The 21464-nt window shown below is 58.4% G+C and overlaps 2 protein-coding genes across 2 annotated transcripts; one reads left to right on the top strand and one right to left on the bottom strand.

Annotated features, from left to right (window-relative positions):
* The first annotated feature begins 191 nt into the window (after window positions 1-191).
* LOC116962992 (nodal homolog) lies at window positions 192-2091 on the top strand. Its single transcript, XM_042801520.1, has 3 exons — window positions 192-384; window positions 1076-1842; window positions 1939-2091. Exons 1-3 carry the CDS (start codon window positions 192-194, stop codon window positions 2089-2091), a joined length of 1113 nt encoding a protein of 370 aa, XP_042657454.1.
* A 6359-nt stretch (window positions 2092-8450) lies between these two features.
* On the bottom strand, window positions 8451-15571 carry EIF4EBP1 (eukaryotic translation initiation factor 4E binding protein 1). The gene is made up of 3 exons (XM_042801567.1): window positions 15368-15571; window positions 10214-10384; window positions 8451-8858 (listed from the first exon to the last, which is right to left on the bottom strand). The coding sequence occupies exons 1-3, from the start codon at window positions 15513-15515 to the stop codon at window positions 8827-8829; spliced, it is 351 nt and encodes a 116-aa protein (XP_042657501.1). The 5' UTR covers window positions 15516-15571; the 3' UTR covers window positions 8451-8826.
* Between the last annotated feature and the right edge of the window lie 5893 nt (window positions 15572-21464).

Genomic DNA, 21464 nt, shown 5'->3' with positions numbered 1-21464 from the left:
GAAAGGATGGAGATAGGGACGGAGGGAGGGAGGGATGGAGCCGGGGACGGAGGATTGGGAAGAGAGACGGGGAGAAGAGGGGAGGGCGGGCGGGAGGGGGCTGCCGGGCCGTGGGGAGGGGGCCAGGGCCGCCCGGGGCGGTGCTCGGGGCCGCTGTACAAATAGGGCGGCTGCGGGCGGCCCCTTCAGCCATGCGGGCCCCGCCGCGCTCCGCGCCCGCGCTCCTGCTCTGCGCCCTCGCCCTGCTCCGCCTGGGCTGCGCACCCACCCGCGCCGCGCCCCGCGCCCCGCCGCGCTGCCCCGCGCTGATGCTGCAGCTGCTCCGCGCCCCTCCCGCCCCGCTCCGCGCCGCCGCCGCCGCCGCGCTCAGCCTCTCCCCGCACGGTGAGTGGGGCCGCGGCCCCGAGCATCCCTGTCCTGGGACCCGGCACTGTCCCCGAGCATCCCTGTCCCCGGGATCCACCCCATCCCCGAGCATCCCTGTCCCCGGGATCCACCCCATCCCCGAGCATCCCTGTCCCTGGGATCCGCGCCATCACCAAGCATCCCTGTCCTGGGAACAGCACTGTCTCTAAACATCCCTGTCCCCAGGATCTGCACCATGCCCACGCATCCTTGTCCTGGGACTGGCACTGTCCCCGAGCACCCCTGTCCCCAGGATCCACCCCATCCCTGAGCACCGCTGTCCTGGGACCGGCACCATCCCTGAGCATCCCTGTCCCCGGGACCAGCACCGTCCCCGAACATCCCTCCCCCCAGGACTGACACTGTCCCCGGGCATCCCTGTCCCTGGGACAGGCGCTGTCCCCAGGATCTGCACCATGCCTGAGCATCCCTCTCCCCGCACTGTCCCCCTGACCGGCACTGTCCCCAAGCATCCCCCTCCCCAGGACCGGCATTGTCCTGTGCTCTCACTGGTTTTTGGGACTCGGGGTGGATGGGGGTTCTTTCCCCCGACCCTCATGCTCCTGTGGCAGGAACCGTGCCCCTGCAGCAGGCCAGGGCACCGTCCCCTCTGGCGCTGGCACTCCCTGGCAGAGCCGGCGGTGCCCTCACTGTGCCCCTCGTGTTCCAGGCTCCCTGCAGAACGGCTCCCGCTGGGCGCTCGCCTTCGACATGTCCTCCCTCTCGGGCAGGCAGGAGGTGAGCCTGGCCCAGCTCCGCGTCCGCCTGCCCGGCCTCTCCCCAGCCCACGACGTCTCTCTGGACATCTACCACAGCCGGCGGCGGAGGTGCCGGGCCGGCGGGGCCTGCGCCCACCAGCTCTTCCTGGGCACCGTGGCTGGCAGCCCCACTTCCACCCAGGCCTCCTGGAAAGTCTTTGAGGTCACCAACCTGCTCCGGTCCTGGCTCCACCAAGCCCCTGGGCACCACGGTCCCACAGGAATGGAGCTGTGGGAGACAAGTGGGTCGGTCGTCCCGGCCACCACCCCGAGTGATGCCCGCCACGGGGAGCCAGCCCTGCCCCAGGACGTGACGGACGGAGTCCTGCTGCTCGTCTTCTCCAAGGACAAGTCTCCGGGAGAGCACAGCCTCATCAGGACAGCGGAGACCTCCAAGCACGTCATGCGTGAGAGTGGCTCCCAGGGTGTGGGGACCCGCCGGCACCGCAGGAACAGGAAGGAGAAGCAAAGGATCAAAGTGAGCGACGCTGCCGCTGCCGTCCCGGGGGAGGAGGGCAGGTCCTTGTGCAGGAGGGTGGACATGATGGTGGATTTCGAGCAGACCGGCTGGGGCAGCTGGATTGTCTACCCCAAAAAGTACAACGCCTACCGGTGCGAAGGGCTGTGTCCGTCGCCCGTGGACGAGACCTTCAAGCCCACCAACCACGCTTACATCCAGGTAAGAGGGGTTCGCTGCCCCCTGCTCCCCCGCGTACCCCAGCCCTGCCGGCCCGCGGCAGGGGTGATGCTTTGTCCTTCCCGTGCCTCCCCGCAGAGTTTGCTGCAGCTCTACAAGCCCAACCAGGTGCCCTGCCCCGCCTGCTCCCCGGTCAGGATGAGTCCCCTCTCCATGCTCTACTACGAGAAGGGCGAAATCGTTGTCCGCCACCACGAGGACATGATCATCGAGGAGTGCGGCTGCAACTGAGGCCACCTCGTCCCCTGCCGGGAAGGGGCACATCTCTGCCCAGAAAGTGTCCCCGAGGACCGGCCGCCCAACCCACGACCAGCACGCAGACCGAGGCGTCACTGAAGCCCACCTGCCCGCGGTCGGCGAAGCTCTGGCTGTGCCAGGAGAGGAGCGGGGTGCCCGGGCGCTGGCAGTCCCGCGGCACGGCCACGGCGTGTGGACGGACCCAGGCTCTGCACGGGAAAGGCCATCGGACACCTCCCTGCCAGGGGGGTGGGTGCCCGACGGCTGCGTTCCCCCGGACCCCCCCGGCGCTGGCAGCCGGTGTGTGCCGGGGCGGCCGAGGGCTGGTGCTGCTCCGCAGGGGCAGGAGCCGGGGCACGGGGCTGGAGCCGCAGCGTTGCTCCTTGCCACGACACAGCCCAGGGCGACGCTCCTTTTGCCCGCGATAGGAACCGCCGGTAGCTGCAGGCTCTCAGCAGGACACTGCAGCTCCGGTGCCCGGCCACGCCGAGCATCTGCACCATCAGGATTTTCAATCTCCCCCGGGGCTTAGGCATTTCTCTTAAGACTTGTATTTCTATTAAAACTCTGTCAGATTTCTATTATAATGAAGCCAAGTTAATGCGTTAGCCCGATGCCTGGAGCCCGCTCCTGCCCTGAGCCACGGCGCTGAGCACGGCCCTGGGAGGAACTGGGGGCAGCGACCTCCATCACCTACGCTCCTCGCCCAGGGCCACGCAGGGAGTGATGCAACAGATGGACCCCGGGGCTCCTGCACCCTACTCCAGAGCATCACCCATTCACCAGGAGCCAGAGGGGGTTTGCACAGGCAAAGAAGGTGTTCCTGGCAATAGGGCAGCCCCAGGGTCAGTCTTGGGGGGTCTGAGCCCCCCCCAGCCCTCCTACCTGCCCCGAACATCTCGGCTCACAGAGTGCTTTCCTCTATAAAACCACAGCTTTGCTCAAACCTTTTCCACCCCTCACTGGATGGGGCGGTAATGGAAAGGTGATGGTTGTAGAGTTCATCAATAAATTATATCTATTAAAAATGCCTGGTAGATTCTGATTTCCACAGCCCATTTTTGCTGTTGAAAGGGTCTGTCAGGGCACGATTCCCTCCGTCTTCTCTCTGCATCTGCTGCACTCAGAGGTTCTCCCTGCTCCAGGATGGTCTCTGGCTGCAGCCCACTCCGTTACCAGAGCGGGTGGGCTACTACCGTCACTTGTTAGAGCAAGGGGGTCCCCTCGCGCGGTGCGAAAGATGCTCAACAGCTCAGTGAACAGGAAAGTTGGTGTGGGATAACAAAGAAGCTGTTCCCACCCTGATGGGGGGTTGCTCAAGAGCAAGCAGGGAAGCACCTGCAGCCTTTGAGGAGAAAAAGGGATTTTCCACCTTTATTTACCCCTTAGAGATAAGGGGAAGGACCGTGTTCTCTAATAGCAATGAATTTGAAGCCATGTGCAGTGGCCGGTGGGGGCAGCTCCCCTTTAGGTCACCCCCTGAAAGGGGTGATGGGGTTGGGAGCCGTAGCAGGAGAGCTGCAGCCCCAGGTGATGCCCGGGGTCTCAAGTACCCCCAGGGATGACTGTGCCCCCCAAATGCCAGCCCTGGGTGGTGGGACGCTCATCCTGGGACGGTGAAGGTCCCGGGGTTTGGCTAAGCTGACCCCGTTGCAGCCCTGGCCGTGGGTCTGGGCTCCCCCAGGCTCTCAGCTGCCCCCTCCCACGGCCGTGGATGGGGACACGGCCCATGTGTGGGGAGCCACTGCCGGCCCCCCGCGACAGCCAGGACGAGGGGGACCACAAGCATTGGGGCTGGCAGGGGGTGGCCCGGGCAGCTGTGCAGGACGGGGCCATCCCCATCCCTCCCCTCCTGGGACCAGCAGCTCCCACTCCACATCCCCAGCCCAGCCTGATTATCCCCAATCCACATCCCAGCCGGCTGATAAACAAAGCGTGTCTGGTTCCCCCCGGCGCAGACCCTCCCCTGGGCCGCTTACATATTCCACCGGCGTTTCACACTGGGACCATCCCGTCATTAGAGGGTCATTTGCAGGAGCTGTCAAGGGTGAGCAGGGAGGCGTGGGGCTAACCCCTGGCAGGAGGCGGACGCACACAGAGATCTGGAGATTTGGGCTCTGCATGAAATAAAATTCTTTTTTTTTTTTTTTTTTTTTTTGCCTCTCCCTCTGCAGGTTTGCTACTCCCTCTCAAAAACTGTTGTCACAGCAGCAGCGAGGCCAGGAGGTTTCACTCTCCCACACTCGCCAGCTCCTCACCCTGCCAGGGCCCCCCCTCACCCTCCCCAGCCCCCTGTGCCCATCAGCCTTGCTGGAAGCTGTATCTTTACCATCTCTGCCCCTCCATCAAGCCTGTTTGTAATCGAGCAGCGGGTTCAAAAGTTGTTGTGGGGCAGGGGGAGGCAGACAGCCATTCCCTGAGAAGACCAGGGTGGAAAAATAAAGGCTGGGATTCCAGAGCTGTAAGGAAAACATCAAAGTGTGGACAGCGACAATAAAGTTGCACTGCTGTGCTTAGGCAAGGCAAGCAATCTGCTGGCGAGCCCGGCTTTGTAAGGCTTGGGCTGTGAGCGGAGACCTAATCTCTGAGCAGGTCTGCAGCCTGGCCCTTCTCTTGCCCCAGTACACACCGGCTGCATGACAGAGGGAGCCCAGACATGCAGGATGACAAACTGGAGGGGACACCTCCAGCCTTGCCATAGGGGTCCTGCCCAGCACAGGCTGCCCTCCTGCTGGCATCGCCAGGCCCCACGCTCAGCACCTTTCCAGTGACCCACAGGACCCTTCAGCATCCCGGGGCCAGAGGCTGACGGGGCAGGGACCCCGCACGGGTGGTGGGACAGCGGGAACGGGGCATGGAGGCTCCCACCCTGCTCCCGCTGCAGGGAAGGGAACAGTCCAGCTGGCACACGCAGCCAGAGCCAGCTCTTGCACTCAGAGATGCTCTTGTGAGCTGCGCTGGGGCAGAAGGCACCAGCTCTCGCACCGGTTTCTCAGTGGGAGTTTTGCTGCAGAGCACAAACCCTGCCGCAAGTGCCCGAGCCTCTCGTTGCCCTCCCAGAGGTGTCAGGGAGCTGGCAGGGTCTCTGCTTTTGGAAATGCTGGCTTGGCTTGAGCATCCTTACACGTTGGCATGGGACGCACCGAGCCTTCCCGAGGCAGGGAAGGTTTTCCAGCAGGGGAAGTGCCTGGGGGGTTTACGGGAGCTGCAAGCAGCGACCGCTCAGGGAGCACTGGAGTGTGGGATGAGGATGAGGAGCTGCAACCCTGCCTGCCTCCCCGCTCCCCTCGCCGTGCATGTTCCCCCCAGAGCGGGAGCGAGAGCCGTGTCTGCTGCCGGCGAGGGCAGCGAGTCACAGCCACCTCCTGCCCGGGAGCGAGCTGGTGCCCACGCCTGGGCAGGGAGGGAAGATAGGCACGGTTTACTTTGGACACACGTGGAAAGAGTGAGTGAGAACAAACAGATCGAAGGGCTTATCAAAAGCCCAGGGTAATATTTGTACAAATGGTGGGTTAAGGCACTAGCTGGGTCAGGCAAGTATTGTTCGTCCCGTGACCAGGACACAGTGCAGGATGCAGGCAGGCCGGGCGCGCTGCTCTGCCCTGCTCGAGACAAAAAGGGGCAGGGACAGAAAATGCAATGACAAAGCCAACACTTGTCCCTTGGACCTCCCCGGAGCATCCCAGCTGTGCGAGGCAGCCACCCACGGCTGCCTCCCCTCCCGCCGTGCCAGCAAGGGCAGCCACGCAGCAGCCAGCGCTCGCCTTGGGGCTCAGCCCGTGCAAAAGCAGCTCCTCGGCCTGCCAGTGCAAGTGCCGGGCAAGGAACAAACTCTGCTCAGGCAGGGATCTGCCTGGGAAACGCTGAGCTGCTCCTTGAGCGGCTTAGGCAAGCTCGGAGCGCTAGAAACGTGAATGCACACAGGGGACGGATCCAAAAACGCCCGGCTGAAGAACGAGGCACCGGCTCGGGGTGTAAGGGGAGGAGGTGAACTGCGACGGACCAGAGCAGGGGATGCTGTGACCGGGTGGTCCCACGCCTCGGGTGGAGGAGAAATCCAAGGCACGGGCTTTGGGACAAACTGCAGCAAGGCAGATGCGCACAAGCGCCACGTCACCGCATCGCGGGTTCAGGGCTTTGGGAGCGACGTGCTCTGCCCGCAGCCACTGCCCTGACGTGCCCACGGCCCCGGGGCCCCACAGCGGGAAGCCAGTGGCAGCCCTGACCCTCCCCGAGCCCTGCTCGCACCTGGCCCGGTGCTTCGCAGGGTGCTCTCCCTCTCTCCGAATTATCGGCTACCAATCGCTGTCGGAGGCACCTGGCACTTTGATGCTCCCCCCAGATCTACATAAGCACGCAGATACCGATGCAAAGCTGTCGTGGGCACGGACAAAATACTTAACACTTGCAGCACTTGTTACCCTCTAGTACACCCCCAGGAGCAGGCTTTAAAAGCACTACTTGTGATAGCTGACACTCACTGCAAAAAAAACCCAGGCAGGCCTTTTTGTACCGACATAAAAACCGACACCACGAGCCTCCGCTCCACTGCGGGTCAGAAACCCACATTAAAAACCAGCAGCGACGCTGAAATCGGCTTGTTCCTCCCCCGAGAGCTGCCTGGGGCAGGGAGAGGGCGCAGGGCGAGTGCCGGGTCTCACGGCTGCTTTGCCAAGAGCAGCCCTTGGCCACTGCCTGCCCACGCCAGCCCCACGGCCGCTCGCTGCCAGGACGGGCAGGGCCTGCTCAGTGCTTTAAAGGTGGATAAAGCGGGTGGTAGAGCTGTAGAAGAGTATTTTGGGAGAGTAAGAGGTGTAAAACCCCGTCTTCTTTAGAGGTCCTTCTCCAGCAGAACCTATTTGCCAAGGGTTACACCAGAACAACTCCCCCAGTTGTAAAGCCACGCACAAGCAATAATTACAAACACTTTGGTTAGGGCAGAGCAGGAAAACGTGTCTCAGCGCCAAGTGCATAAAATGAAACCTTCTGCTGCCTCCCCCAGGACTCGGAGCTGGAGGTCGGTGCTGCGCGGTGACCAGAGCAGGCCAGCCCTGAGGGCACGTGGACCTGAACCCCTGCACGACACTGTCAGCCACCTCGGGGCACCGTTTCTAGCTGAAAATATTAATTTAGGAAGGAAGACAAGCCAGGCGCAGGTCACAGCGCATATTCCATCAGCCAGAGCAGCTCCTCTCTAAACACTCATCATAAGAAAAAACAGCAACTGGTATGACGTTGCAAGACTGATAAAGTAACACCTGAGGGCAATCAATTTGAATCAGTTCCCATTAAGGTTTCAGAGAAACACTTAATCTTATCTTAAAGAAATGCAAATTTATCTGCAGCAATTGCTTTGTCTCAGTTTCTTCTGTTACTCGTTATTAAAGGCTTGCATATCATGATGTCACAATTGAGCTTAATTAGCAGATACTTAAATGCTATCTACCAAGACCCAGTTGCACAGACACTCATTTTCTTAGGAAGTCTGAGGTCCAGGCCATGTCCCGATACGCATTCTCCTTCCTCGAGATGCCTCAGCCACCACCACCACCACCACCCCTGATGTGGCAGCATGTTAGACACTGCTCCCTAATGTTTATTAAACCGCATCGAGACTACAAACGTAGATGCTTGTTCCGGGGGTCCAGGTTGAACACTCCCACACTAAAAATCACTTTCTCAGATGAAAATTCCCCTCTCAAAACCAGACAGACTTATTTCTAACCTCCCAGTTAAGCCCCCTCTTTTCCACAGGTCTTAATCCCTGCCCACCAAGTTATAAAAAGGAGAAACAAGTTTAAAGCAGCATGAAAGTTTCAGCATGGATTAAAAACCCAGGAGAAAACACAGTTAAGCACTCACCTGCATGCTGGAAGAGATCTGCTCTTCTGGGAAGCGGGAATTGCAGCCCAGCAGCTGGGCAAGGCAGGAGAAGGCAGCCCAGCACCAGGGACCCTCTCCCCAGCGCTCAGCTCCAGGTGGCTCCTACTAAATGGATTTCAGGTGCTCCCACCTGTAGCTGAGCCCTGCACCTCAGCAGGGATGGCAAGAAAAGGAGCTCAAACACCTGCAGCCATGACCCTGCAAACGAACCATCTGGAAACACACAGGGGACAGCTTTTGCTAACTATTTCTGGAACCGCTCAGAGCACACTGAAACTCCCTGCAGCGACCAGGTGCTGCATGTGGGACACGCACAGATGTTTTGCCAAGAGGGCTCAAGGCACCTCAGCCTTCAGGGAAAACCCAAAAGCAGAGTGTTTATCTGAAGGCGATACACAGGATCATTTGATCAATTTTTCTGCACCAGGTTGGGAGTTTCTTGCTGGAATGAATAAAGGACAGAAGCTGTATTTATTGCATTAATCTCCATGCCAGGAGACTCAAAATGATTTTTATTTCTCCCTTATATTGCATTTCTGTAACTTTTACAGTATTAAAATGATTAACAAAAGCATAAAACTGGAAACAAAAACAATCATTGAGAGTGTCTCCTCCGGCACTCCAAGGCCCATCGGCAGCAGGGGCTGCGCTTGTGTATTCGCACCCAGAGAGGCTGAGACTCGGTCCTTGTAACAGGACACGCTCTGTTCTCGGAAGGGAATAAACTGCCTTTCCCAGGAAGCAGGAAGGCACTCAAGGCGTGGGCTACTTTTAAGCCTGGCTGGTGGGAATCCTCAAGACAAGGTCCTGGTTCTTCACTGGATAAGCACTCTCAGGGCACGTGCTTTAGATGTCCATGTCGAACTGCTCTTCTTCACCTGTTGCGAGGGATAAAAAAAAAAAAACACAAATGAGTCCTCAAAGTTTCACATTAAATATCAAATATTTTACTAAAGAAACAATCATCAGCCGTGCTTCAGAAATGCAGCACTTCAGCCTTAAAATCTGCATTCAGACACCAAGCTTGATATGAAAACCACCTTGTACAAGCAAAATGTAAGCTCTGTCTCCAGAGGAGATCTTACAGCCAGACAAGAGCAGAGGTAGAGAAGATGCCCTTTAAATAATTTATTTCTATCCCTGGATTTCCTCGCAAAAAGGAATGTAAAGAATATTGTTGATGACAATCACTGGTACAAACTTCTGTTGCCAAAGACACAAAAGCACATTTCACAACTTATTGTCCGTCCAGCTGCCACCACAGCTCACGCAGTCTGACAGGGTGCCAGCGTGAGCAGCGCTCTCCTCCCGAGCACAGGGCTGCTCCCGAAGTCACAACGAGCTGGAATCCAGCACCCGGCCAGCTCTTCACTTTGCCAGAGAATCCAGGGAGCCACTAAAGGTCACGACAGTGTGTAAAAAACATATTGAGCAATATTGACTCTGGAAAGATTTTGCTTAGAGTGAGCGTGGAAGCCAGTAACTAATGGCATTCAGATCTTTATTTTCAGAGAGACAATAAATAATCATACTTGGTAGTTTCAGGTTGCTTTAAGAAGTGGCCTCACATAACTTTAAAAAAACACTGTTGAAGAGCAACACTTGCTCATGCTGCTACTACAGTGCCTTTAGTTAAGCGTTCATGTGCACAAAGTGCACACCCTCTGTTCTCCCATGGGCCAACCTCTACCTTGTTATCTCACACACCCCCTGAAGACAGCGATGGAGAATTGATAGAAACAGGGCAGGTGTCATCTCCTAGCTACATACATTGAGCTCGCTTGTATGCCAGAAGCCTTGGTGTCAAAAGGCAGAAGGAATTTACAGCTCAGGCTGATATTAAAAAACCCCAAGCAAATCTTACTCTGAATTGTAATCTGATCTTTTGCGAAAATGCAAACCAGCTGCAAAACAGTCCAGGACAGAGAGAGGCAGCACCAGCTGCACCCGCTCTCTCACCACAGGACTGGTAATCCAGTGGCAGTTTCCCAGAGGCTAAATTAATGAGAATTAAGGGATTATACCAAATGACACTTAACTAACTGAAAAAAGTCACAGTACTGGGGACCACAGCAAAACCTAATCACCTAGAAGCATTAAGCACACTTTGATTTTGCAAGTTATCAGGGTACTGAGCAGAATTTATAGGGCTCTCCTGGCTCCATCCCACATGTAAACGCTGGTATTTTTAGGAACCAGCAGGGCACTTCACTAGCTTTTTGCATGTGCTCACCTGCGCTCACTTTCTCATCACAGTTTTGGACATGGTTGTTCTCAATCTTCAACTCCTCCACATTTGGGCTGGTAACACCTGGAATGTCCGGAAGGTCAGAAGGTGGTGTTTTGGCAACTGGAGAATTGCGGCACTCCATCAAAAACTTACGATCATAAATAATCCTGGTACCTGGGGGGAGACAAGAACACTGTCAGTTTTTAACATTTTGATGCATGATTACAGCTGGGCCATCTTCACAGCTAGATGTGTAAAGCAACAGCAGGAGTCCTACTTAAAGTGAGACCTACTATTTAGCACTTACTCTGTTCATTTTGTGCTACCTTCCAAGCAAGCCAGCTACCATTAACTCCATATTTGCCAAAAAAGGTATGAAATTATGCAGGTAATAGCTCATGCTACCAGTCTGCTGCACAGAGAGAACACAAGACTCCAAAACCCAGACTGATGCTGCAAGTAATAGATCCAGCCCATTCTACCTAGCTCAAGGTCACACCACCACCCAAAGGAAACAGAGTAAATCAAATTTAATTTCTGCTCATAAACGTAGCCCCTGACAACTTAGAGGAGCCTGCTAACCATAGGCAGACACAAGCATACATGTCAGGTAACAGGATGTGGCAGTGTCTCCTTGCGTCCCTCTTAACATTGCCCAGCAGAAATCCCTGCACACGCCTTTGCTTTTGCACCCCAGGCGCTGGCTGTCCAGCACAGCTACAGGTACCTCCAGAGAAACGTTACCTATACCCTCAAAAGGCTTGAACACAGCCAAGTGTTAATGCCCGTCTGTTGTAACGGTTAACTGGGCTGCAGCTTACTCGCCCTGCCCTACGTGAGCAAGCCAGCTCCAGCACATTACAGCGAGTCTCCACAGCAGCAGAGCTCGGCTCCGGGGATGGATTTCTAGGAATACTGCTGGACTGAACAGCCCGTTCCTTATAAAGGAATTGCATTGGAAGAAGCTCATAAACCACAGAGAGAAAAGGGATCCCTCCAGACAGACCGCAGCCTTAACCCGTAAAGTACAGGAAAGCAATTTTTTCTTTCCCCAAGAGGAGGCTTGCAAACACCTTCTCTGGGTCAGGCCCTGACTGCTCTGCTCCTGTTCCAGCAAGAGGGCAAGGCAACGTCTCCCCTTGTACTCCCTGAAAAGCATTAACTAAAAGTACACACATGCAGGCAAACGTGCTCCCATCAACAGCTGTCCCAGAACGTTTAACTCGCTTTATTTTGAAGCATGGCTATAAAATAACATAACCGGGTATCGTGTTTCAAGAAAGTTCTGCTAGCGAGTTCCCAAAATGCTGAAAACCTTTTCACTAAAATACTGTGAACTTGTTCCTTTGCTGGCTCCAAGGGGAGATCTAAGCCAACGCAGGACTGTGCTCCAGCAGCAAGCTGGATTTGCGAGGGCTCATCTGCGAGTTCATGTTAAATTCCTGGGAGGCTGACAAGAGGCGAGGACGGGGCTTCCCAGAAGTGCAGCTCACGTACCGAGTACTGGGAGCACAGTTCAGGCTGACGGGAGCTTCCATGCCTGGCTCAAGTTCCTCTGACAGTCACATGCCCAGAGTTTACAAAAGCAAACACCCTGCAGACAGCCAGAGCACAACACTCAGCCTTGGCTGTCAACAGGCACGGCCCGAAGCCATAAATGGGCTCATTCTGAGTTAACAGCAGCTCTCCTCCTGTTGTAAGGGAGGTTAGGATGTGTTTAGTAGGAAGAACTACACCCCAGGGGAACTGCTCTGCTCGCTGAAAGCCCTGGTTATACCATCGCCACCCCCTCAGCTCTGCTCCCCAGCTCGCCGTGCATCTCTGCTCGTGACAGACCGAGCTGGTGGGACTCCCCAGATACTACTGCACGTGGGCTTTCCTTAAATATAACGTGCGCGTGTGCAAGCAGGCGAGGAGCCAGGATACACTGAGAACAGAATATGCTTAAAGGTCACACATCATGTCTTACAAGCTCCCCCATGTTCCTTCAGACAGTTTTTTTTTTTACCTCTGCTATAAGAAAAACAGCTACTGCCTGTGTTGGCAGAAGACAGTGGGTATTTCTTCCCTTCCAGAGGGGATCACAGAGCCCAGAGAGATCTGTGAAGTCAGCTGAAAAAGGAAAATCAAGTATTTTCCTCTGATTGCTGGCACCAAACCAAGGCCCGGGATCCACATCAACTGCTTGCTCACATCAGTCCCACGGTGGGCTGTGCTGCTCCCCAGCTACCAGGATCAGAGGGAGGACGGTTCCGAGCATCACAACACTTGGCTGTCTGCCCTCCTCAGAAGGGCCCCTTTGATCCAAATGGCATTTCAGGATGTCACTTCAACACTTCTGGAGACTCAGAAGTGATCTCCCCCAGGAACTTCACCTCAGTGTTGTGCAGAGGAGGAAAAGCTTGTGGGTTTGACCACAAGCAGCAAAGTCAGACCAGAGTAAAGGCGGTAACAAAAAAACCTGACCTACAGGCACCTGACCACCGGAAAAGCAAGTGTTCCCCAGCTCTTTCCAAGCCTGTAAACTCTGCTGTTAGATGCACGTAGCTCAGCATACCGCAGCTGTGGAGCAGCACCTTCTCAAAAGCCTTCAGCCACCCAGCACTGCTGCTGTGGGTTCCCAGCTCTGCCACCGAGCCCCTTTTCCATCACTCACATCCCCAGTGCTGCCCACAGCCAAAGGGATGACTTTAGAGATTACAGTCCTCAATTATTCTCCAGAATTAGTCTGAGGTTTTGCACAACAAACTTGATTTGCTTCTTTCTTCTGATTCTTCAGATTTAACAACCTACTGCATTGCAGGAAATCTCAGACCTTTTTTGGTGGGCTACATATGTTGAACATTTTTGACAAAACAAGTGCTTCTGAAACACAAGATTATTTATTTTTACAGCAGTCAGGGCTTATATGCAAAGGAGTAATGCAAAGTATTCTGCCTGAATCAGTGGCTACGTGGGTTAGCAGAAAACAGATGAAGACAGCACAGTCCGGGAAGCAGAGAGGCTCCTCGAGTCCAAGCTGGCCTGGCCCCAGCACTCCTGCCAGTGACACCTCAGTGCATTAATCTGGGGAGTTTGGTGTGAAATGTCTTGATAATGTTTTCATGAGAGCTCTTCCAGACTGTACAGGACAAGGAATTCTTTGCAGCAGTGACCACGAAGGCAGACCAACAACCCAAGGCTGACATACATCCCCCTCCAAGTCCTTCAGCAGCTTCTAATCGTTCCTCCTGTTAGCACCCAACCTCCACAGCTGAAGGCGAACAGCCAGCACCCACAGCTGGACCTCAGCAGCACAAGCTGTCCCCAAAGAGCCTGGGGACAGGCTGAAACACCATGCCATCACCAGAGCACTGGGGGTTTGGCCAGGTGTGCACACCCCAACAATAAACACCATTCGTGTTTCTCCTCTGCACTCTAGACATTCATTAACTCTCCGGAGAGAAACAGAGATGATAATCCTGGAAAGCTCATTACGCTGCACAGCACTGTTAATTAATTGTTAATTTCTATTCGGTTAATCAGAGCACATGAACACAGCTGTGGAAGTCATTCTGCTGGCTTCCATGGCACAATTACCACAAGTGCCATTTAAGTACTTCAGTTATTTGCTGCTTTCAGAGAAGAGAGAACATATGGCAAAAATAACACAAGAACTTCAGTTCCCAAACTAGGCTTTTCTGCACAAACACAAAAAAACAAATGAGTCAGCAAGGCTGACTTCCCCCTTCTCTCTCAATTTTAACCCCTGAAATACTGTGTTGTAAAGAAACCAGGAGGTCTGAGAAACAAATAAAACATCATCCACTGCCTCCCATTCCGCTTGTTCTTTTGGCTCAACTTCAAGTACAGTTTCATCATTCCTGCTGCTCACATCGATCTTTTATGAAGCAGCATGGGAGAAAAATTCTTAAAGGTATGGAAAAAACAACCTCGAACCAGTGATCAGCAGAAGCAGAGGCAGCTGCCGCAGCTGGAAATACACACAAGCAAGCTGGGCGTCATCAACTGGAACAGCAGCCACTTGTCTCGAAAGCCAAACTACTCAAAATAAACATGAGCAAGCAACGTGGACACAAAACCTTTCAGATGGACGAGCCCCTCAGGGAGCTTTGCAGGTTAGGTCCCTGCTGTAGTACTCAGGGCCAGAAGGCACATGAGGGGAGAGAAGATAAATGCTCAGCTTACGGGTTATGCACCCGCAGCCCCTCTTATCTGCCTCCACTCTGAGTGAGCACTGCTAACACCCACAACAAGTTTATTCTTGTAATTTGAAGCCCAAATCCCTGAAAGATACCACTGCTGGTAGTCACACACAGCCCAGCTATCGGGGTGGCACAACAAGACTTGAAGCAAAGAAAGAGGGAACCAGCCCACTGTCTTCTTGCACCAGTGGGGCACTGCACTTGCAGAAGTTACAGCAACTTAGGGCAAAAAAAAAAAAAAAAAAAAAAAAAGGGCCCAGGGTTTACTTAGTGCCAGAGAAAACAGCAAATATTAGAGATTAGAATTAATAAGTAACCCAAATTGGAGGATGGGGTTGCTCCCTACAAGGCTGCCCAGCAGCACGAAGAACAGCCCCGTGTTTCTGCGCAGACAGACGGACACTGTTCAGGGGCTCCGGGGAAGGTGGAACACCCCCACGCCCCCCAAAGCACAGCAGCTGCCAAGCTCCCAGTGCAAAGCCCAGCTCTGCTAAGCCAGCCCCAGCCAACACACGGGGCTCCCAGCTCAGCCCCGAGGTGCGAGTGCCCACACAGGGGGTTGCTGCCCAAAACGGGGTGCCCCCCCCCCCGCCCTCTGCAGAGCGAGGGCCCCCCCACTCAAAGCAAAAGCTGCCCCCTCGTCCCCTAACCAGAGCGGCAGCCACATCTCCTGCATCCCCCGCCGCCGGGCACCGCACGGGCTCCCCGCGCACCCCCGGACAAAAGGGGAGCCCCCTCTTCCCCTGGGTCAAAGCCAGAACCTCCCCCGCTCCCCACACGCCACCGCGCCAGCACAAGCGATTCCCCCCGCAGCCCCTCGCCGGGCTGATCCCCCTCCCCACGAACGGAGGGGGCCGGTCTGGCTCCCCCCGCAAAAACGGGGCTGTCCCGTCCCGTCCCGTCCCCCTCCCGCCGCCGCAGGGAGTAGGCCTGGCCCCGGCCCGCCGCTCACCGCCCGGCGTGGTCCCGAAGACGGTGCCCCCCGGCGTGGTGCTGTAGTCGCCGGGCGGCAGCGGGGCGCCGTCGGGCAGGGCGAGGCACTTGCCGGGACCCGGGATGTCGCGACTCGGGGTCTGGCCCTGGCAACAGCGGCCCGACATGGCGCCGCGGCTGCCGCCCTGCCCGCCGCTTCCGCCCGGGGACACGCCCCTTCCGCCGCGGGGCGCGACGGGAAACCCAATGGGGGCGGGGCTTAGCCAGGACGGGGGCGTGATCACGTCAAGGGGCGTGGTTTCACGCGAGAGGGGCGGGGTCAGTTCAGGGGGCGGGGCGCTCCCGGTGGGTCCCTGTGCCCGCCGGTCCGTCGCTGCCGCGCTCCCCCCCCCCCCGCTCCTGGGGGGGCGTGCAGCCCCCTGCCCCCCCCGTGCCCCGCACCCCGCGGTGACCCCGCCGGGGCCGCGGGGGGATGCTGACAGCGCTACCCCCCTGCCTCCTCCCCACGGGGGGCCCGGCCTGTCTCCCCCGCCTCCCTCAAACGCTTAGTAACCGCCCCCCCTGCCCCACGCGGGGCGCGCAGCCGGGGTGGCCGCTGTGGGAGGTCCCGGGTGGTCCCTGTGTGAACCCTGCGGGGACAGATGTCTGCCCGCCTGGGGGGCAGAGCCCCGTCCCAAATGGCTCTGCCACCTCCGGGTGTGTGTGGGGGGGAGCAAGGAGCAAACGCGAGGGGGGCGGGGGGGCCACACAGCGTCTGCAGACGTGTCCAGCGCCCCCCACGCCGTGTCCCCGCGGGGCGCTGGGACACGCTCTGAGCAGGACCGCTCCGGTTGGGCTGCCCGGGGTCTCGGGGCAGCGGAAAAATGTAAATTTTTTCTTAAAATTTTATTAGACAAAGCATTGAAAGAGAAGGTGGAGCGCAGAGGGAGGACGGGAGGGGGGGCTGGCCTCACGGTGTGGGAGCCCCAGGCTGCGGGGGGGGACACAGCCGGCGTGCCCAGGGATGAAGCCTCGGCACAAAACCCCCCGGAGCATCGCTGGGCAGGGCAGCGCCCGCTCCCCGCAGCAGGACCGCCCTGCTCACAAGTGTGATGAGTGCCGGCAGCTCAGCCCTGCCCGCGGGCGGAGGGAGAGGGGCTCCCCGAGCTTGTCAGGAGGGTGGCATGGCCGAAAAGGGGGCAGACCCCCACCAGTGCCCCCGCTGCCCTGCACACGAGGCAGCCGACGCCGGCCCAGCACCCTTTACAAGCCGAGGGCCTGATCCTGCCTCTGCTTCTTGTTCTCCTATGGTGGGACCCGCTGGAAAAAGCCTTTCTGCTCCCCCTTGCTCCTGCAGCAGTGACCCGCGCAGGGACACCGGTCCGATGGTGACATCTGCTGATGGCGGGGAAGCGGGGAGCCGGGATGGATGCCGGCAGCGTTTCGGCAGCGTTGGCCGGCCCTGGGAAGGGGCCTGGGGCTGCTCCCCTGGCCCAGTTGTGGTGGGAGGCAGCCAGCCCCCTCCCTGCCACCACCCCGACCCCCAGGGATGGATCTGGGCTGCGCCCGCGGCTCCCCGACCCCTGCCCCATCCCTGGGGGATGGAACCTCATCCCTGCGGAGCCACGGTCCAGCCCTGGGGTGCTGGGGGTCCCCGGGGGTCTCTGAGCCCTTTCTTCCAGGCAGCATTTCTGTGGCCAGGGCAGTGGTCTCCTGCCAGGCTGGGGTATGGAGAGGGGTGCTTCAAGGGCTCTGCCCCCTCAGGAACCTCCGGGACCCTGGGCAGGCTGCGGTGCTCCCCCAGGAACCTCCAGGAGCCCAGGCAGGCTGCGGTGCCCCCCCTGGAACCCCCAGGAGCCTGGGCAGGCTGCGGTGCCCCCCCCGGAACCCCCAGGAGCCCGGGCAGGCTGCGGTGCCCCCCCAGGAATCCCCAGGAGCCCAGACAGGCTGCAGTGCCAGGCAAGTGGCCCTCGCCCCATTTCAGCTGCTGAATCGATTACCAGGCACTGGGGCAGGAAAATAACATATCCGGCCGTGCAGAATGACATCAGCAGTGACCCCCAGCCCAGCAAGGCATCCCGCCACCAAATAACAAGGTCCATTGCTGTTTCCTCCTCCTCCTCCCAGAGAATGGACCATTACGGGGTCAAGGAGCTGGGGGGGGAGGTCAGGGTTTAAGGGCACATCCTGGCTGGGGCAGAGCAGGGGGCCACGAGCCCCCACTTCATCGGGGCATCTGTCCCTGTGCCCGGAGTCAGGGTGTGAGCAGGGACTGGCTGCAACAGTAAGTGTGGGGGGAAACCTTCCAAGTTGCTCAAAATCCCACAAAATGCCCTTTCTAGACATGCCCCTTCAGGGGACAGGACCCTTTCTGTCCTGCAGAGACTCTTCTCCACGCTGTGCGACCTTCAGACACGTCCCCATTGGGGTGGGGGGGGGCTCCCACGCAGCATTTGGGGTGCCCAGGAGACCCCGAAAGGCTGCAGCAGAGCCGGGCAGTGTGGGACAGCCAGTCCCCATCCCGGATCGAGGATGTGGGTGCTCAGCTCCCGCTCTGCAGAGCTCCAGCCCGTGGTGGAGAACGCGCTGCTCTCCCGGGCTGGCAGCAACGTCCTTCCTGCACTCTGCTGATACAATCTCCCCAGAAACCAGCTGGCACTGGGCGAGTCAGGCCGGGATGCACACCCCAGAGCCCTAACAATAGCCTTTCCTCCTCATCTGTCTCTGTCTCCCATTTCCCACACAGGCTGGAGATTAAAAAAAAAAAAAAAAAAATACAAGAAGAAAGAAAGGGGAAACCACCTGGACCCAGGGCCAAGGAACAACCAGCTCTGGGCAATAAATCAGTGATGCCTCCGGGGGGGCAGGACCCCTGTGCCGCCTGTCACGGGGACGGCCGGCATTCCTCTGCGGTTCTGTGCATGGGGATGGCAGCGACAGCCACCAAGAAAAGAGATGAAGGGGGGACGTGGGGACTCCAGCCCCATGCTCCCGGCGGCAGGCGGGGAACCAGGGATGCTCCTGGCCCGGGGGGGTTGTGAGATGCCCCCGGACAGTGGCTCCTGCTCCATGCGAGCAGGCAGGGGAGAGAATCGGGCCCTGGTGTTCGCCTGCCCCCGCTACCAGCACCTGCTGCTTACAGTGTGTTCACCTCTTGGGCATTTCGTCTGCCCTTTCCCTGGGCAGCTAAAGCCCTCTGTCACCCTTGTGTGGTGCAAGGTTATCGCCCCATTGCTCTCAAAATCCGGAGCAGAAGTGCTTCTCCTAGGTGTCCGTCCCTTCGCCCGCTCACCAGCAGTTGCGGTGTCTTTGCTCCTGACCTGGTTTCAATCACTTTTAGCTGAGCAGGGGTGGCTTTTTGTAAAACGCTTGCTCCGCTAGCAGGCTCCCGATGAGGGAAATCTCTTTTATACGTCATGAAATACTGAAGTTTGCACTGCACACGCGACGGCCGGGGGGCTGCGGCAGGGAGCAGCCCTGTCCCCCGCTGCCCTGCAGCCCCCATCGAGAGAGCAGCCCCCGGGGGGCAGTTCCTGCCCACCCCGGGGCTATCGCCGCGGCACTTCCCCCAATACTAACCCTGCTGCTGCTTACAGGAGGGTTTGCTGCAGACAGGAAGAAAATAAACTGAAGTGGGGATAAACTTCTGCATGGTGGGCAGCGGGGACGGGCGGCTTTCATCTCACCCCCTCCCTGTCCGCGTGGCTCCTGCATGGGACGGCTCATCTCCAACCCAATGCTCCAACCCATCTCTCCCCTGGCTGGGAAACCCAGCTCCAGCCCCACGCAGGATGGGGTGATGGTGGCTCCCTGAGTCCCCAAGTCCTGCTGCCCACTGCAGCATCCCCCCGGCGAGGATGTGCCCCCCGTGCCGCCGCATTTCCACCCCATCCGTGTTTACATTCCCCTCCGATTGCCTGCGGAGATAATGACAAACCCATATCCACTCTGCCCGCCCAAAGGGCTGTTTGTGCAGATAAAAGTTGCCCCCGTAAACAAGCCCATCCTGCCCGTGGGAAGTGCACCTCCGCCCTGCCCGCAGCCCTCGGGCAGGAAAACCCTCGCCAGGCCAGTGCTTGGCAGGACCGTGGTCCCCAGTCCGTGTCCCTGTCCCCTGGGCTGGCACTTGCTGGGGGTGCTCCGCACCCCAAAACGCACCCCTGGGAAGTGCTGTTTGGTTCACACCCTTGCAAAGGAAATTTGCCAGAAGCAGGGATGTCCCTGGGGGCTAGCACGGTGTGGGCACACACCTGCCACCAGCATCTCGCACAAGCCACAGCTCAGCCCTGGACTGGGGGGCTGCGGGGGCTCTCCGGAGCTGGATCCCCATCTCTGAATCGGGAAGGAAGCCTTTGCCCATCGGCTGCAGGCTCACATCTGTGCCCTTTGTGTGGCACCCGGCATCCCCTTGCCACACGCCGTCCTGCTCCGTAGATGGGGCTGGAAGCTGGCTTGGAGATGGAAAGCATTCGGGAGCAATCCGCCTGCCCTTCCCTATGGATCCCAGGCTCTTCCCCGGGGCAGGAGGAGTCAAGAGGCAGCACGGCTGGGTGGGCTGCGGAGAGGATGCGGATCCCTGCGCAGCCATGGGGTCCCAGCACCCAGAGTCCCCTCGCTGCCCTTGCTCACGCTTCAAGTCGCACCTGGGAGCCAAATAGAAAAAAAAAAAAAGAAAGAAAATCATTGGACCTTTCCTGACCTCGGAGGAGCTTGGTCCCTCCGCCAACCCATCAGCTCTTGCTGGCAGGCTCCCCGCTCTTACAACACCCTGCCCTGCCCGGGCAAGCCACCCCTGCCCTTCGCAACCACCGAAATGCCCGGAGAGGGAAAGGTTTGCATTCCCTGCCCACACCAAGAGCACCCTGCCCTCGGCAGCCTGGCTGCCCGCAGCCGTGCTGGGCCCCGCGTGGATGCTCAGGCAGGAGGTGAGGCTGAGCTCCCAGCACGGATTTTATCTTCGAGGTTTGGAAACTAGCTTAGCTTCTGCCTCCCCCTCCTCCTGGCTCCCACCACATCCCCCAGTGCTTTCGCTGCAGCTGCAGGACCTCCTCATTCATATTCTGGTGTCTCCCCATCCGAGGCATGCGGGAGCTGCTCCCAGTGCTGATTGCACAAGTGTGGAAGCTGAGCTCCGAGTGTGACGTGAACTATGTGCCGATGGAAACGGCACGCCAAGAGAAACAGCCGGGCTGAAGGTGCTGAGGGTGCTGGAGCCGGGCTGGGGGCGAGCCAGGCTGTGGAAGATGGTTCTGGGCAGCGATGAGGGTGCCTGGAGCTGTGAAATCCTGCTCAGCTCCCAGCCCAGGGGGAGGGAGGTTCACCTGCCAGCGCAGAGGGACCCGGAGCCCCTCGCAGCCCCGGGGGGTCTCCATCCCGGTGGGCTGGGCGAGGGGTCAGGGTGCCGGGGCAGCCGCTTCTCCCAGCACCCGGGCATGAGCTCCGGGGTGCAGTCTGCAGGGAGGAACCTTTTCCCCATTTGCTTCCCTCAAGAAGGAGGTTTCTGAGAAACATCGGGGAGGCAGGAGGAGTGCACGGGTTAAAAATAGCCACCATGGCATGGGAGCCACCACTGTGGCTTGAGGGGAAGCGCCTGACCTCCTCCTCCTCCTTCTCCTCCTCCTTGTTGTTTTTCCACTCTGCAAACATCATGGGCTGGTAGCAAACCCAGCCCGGGGGCTCGATGGGTGCAGGATCAGGCCCAGGAGGGGAGCGGGGTGCTGGGATGCTGTTAGGCAGTAGGGGTCCAGCTGGGAGCAGGGGAGGGGGCAGGAGGTGGCCGCGGGCGGCACCGGGGGTCTGACGCCGAGGGGGCACGTGGCCGTTTGGCTGGTGGCCGCTGGCCGTGGCCGGGCTGGCAGGCGGCCCGTGGCCCAAAACAGCCTGCTCTCCCCAAATCGGGGCCGGACCCTCACCCTCCTGCCCCACGGCCAGGGGCAGAGCCGGGGAACCCCCCCCGTCGGGATGCTCCCCTCTTCCTCGGAAACCTCCGCCAGACAGCACAGCCACTCTCAGACGTTATATTTGTTGCTGACGTTTTTTCGCAGCAGTTTCTACACATTTTGTGAAATCTGTACTGATGTTATTGCAAACTTCTCCCTCCTTCCCCCCCCCCCCCCCCCCCCCCACCCTGTTTTTCT

This window comes from Tyto alba, unplaced genomic scaffold (genome assembly GCF_018691265.1).
Source record: "Tyto alba isolate M040663 unplaced genomic scaffold, T.alba_DEE_v4.0 Super-Scaffold_34, whole genome shotgun sequence".
NCBI classification, from domain to species: domain Eukaryota; kingdom Metazoa; phylum Chordata; class Aves; order Strigiformes; family Tytonidae; genus Tyto; species Tyto alba.
This window is presented reverse-complemented; position numbering and strand designations above follow the sequence as displayed.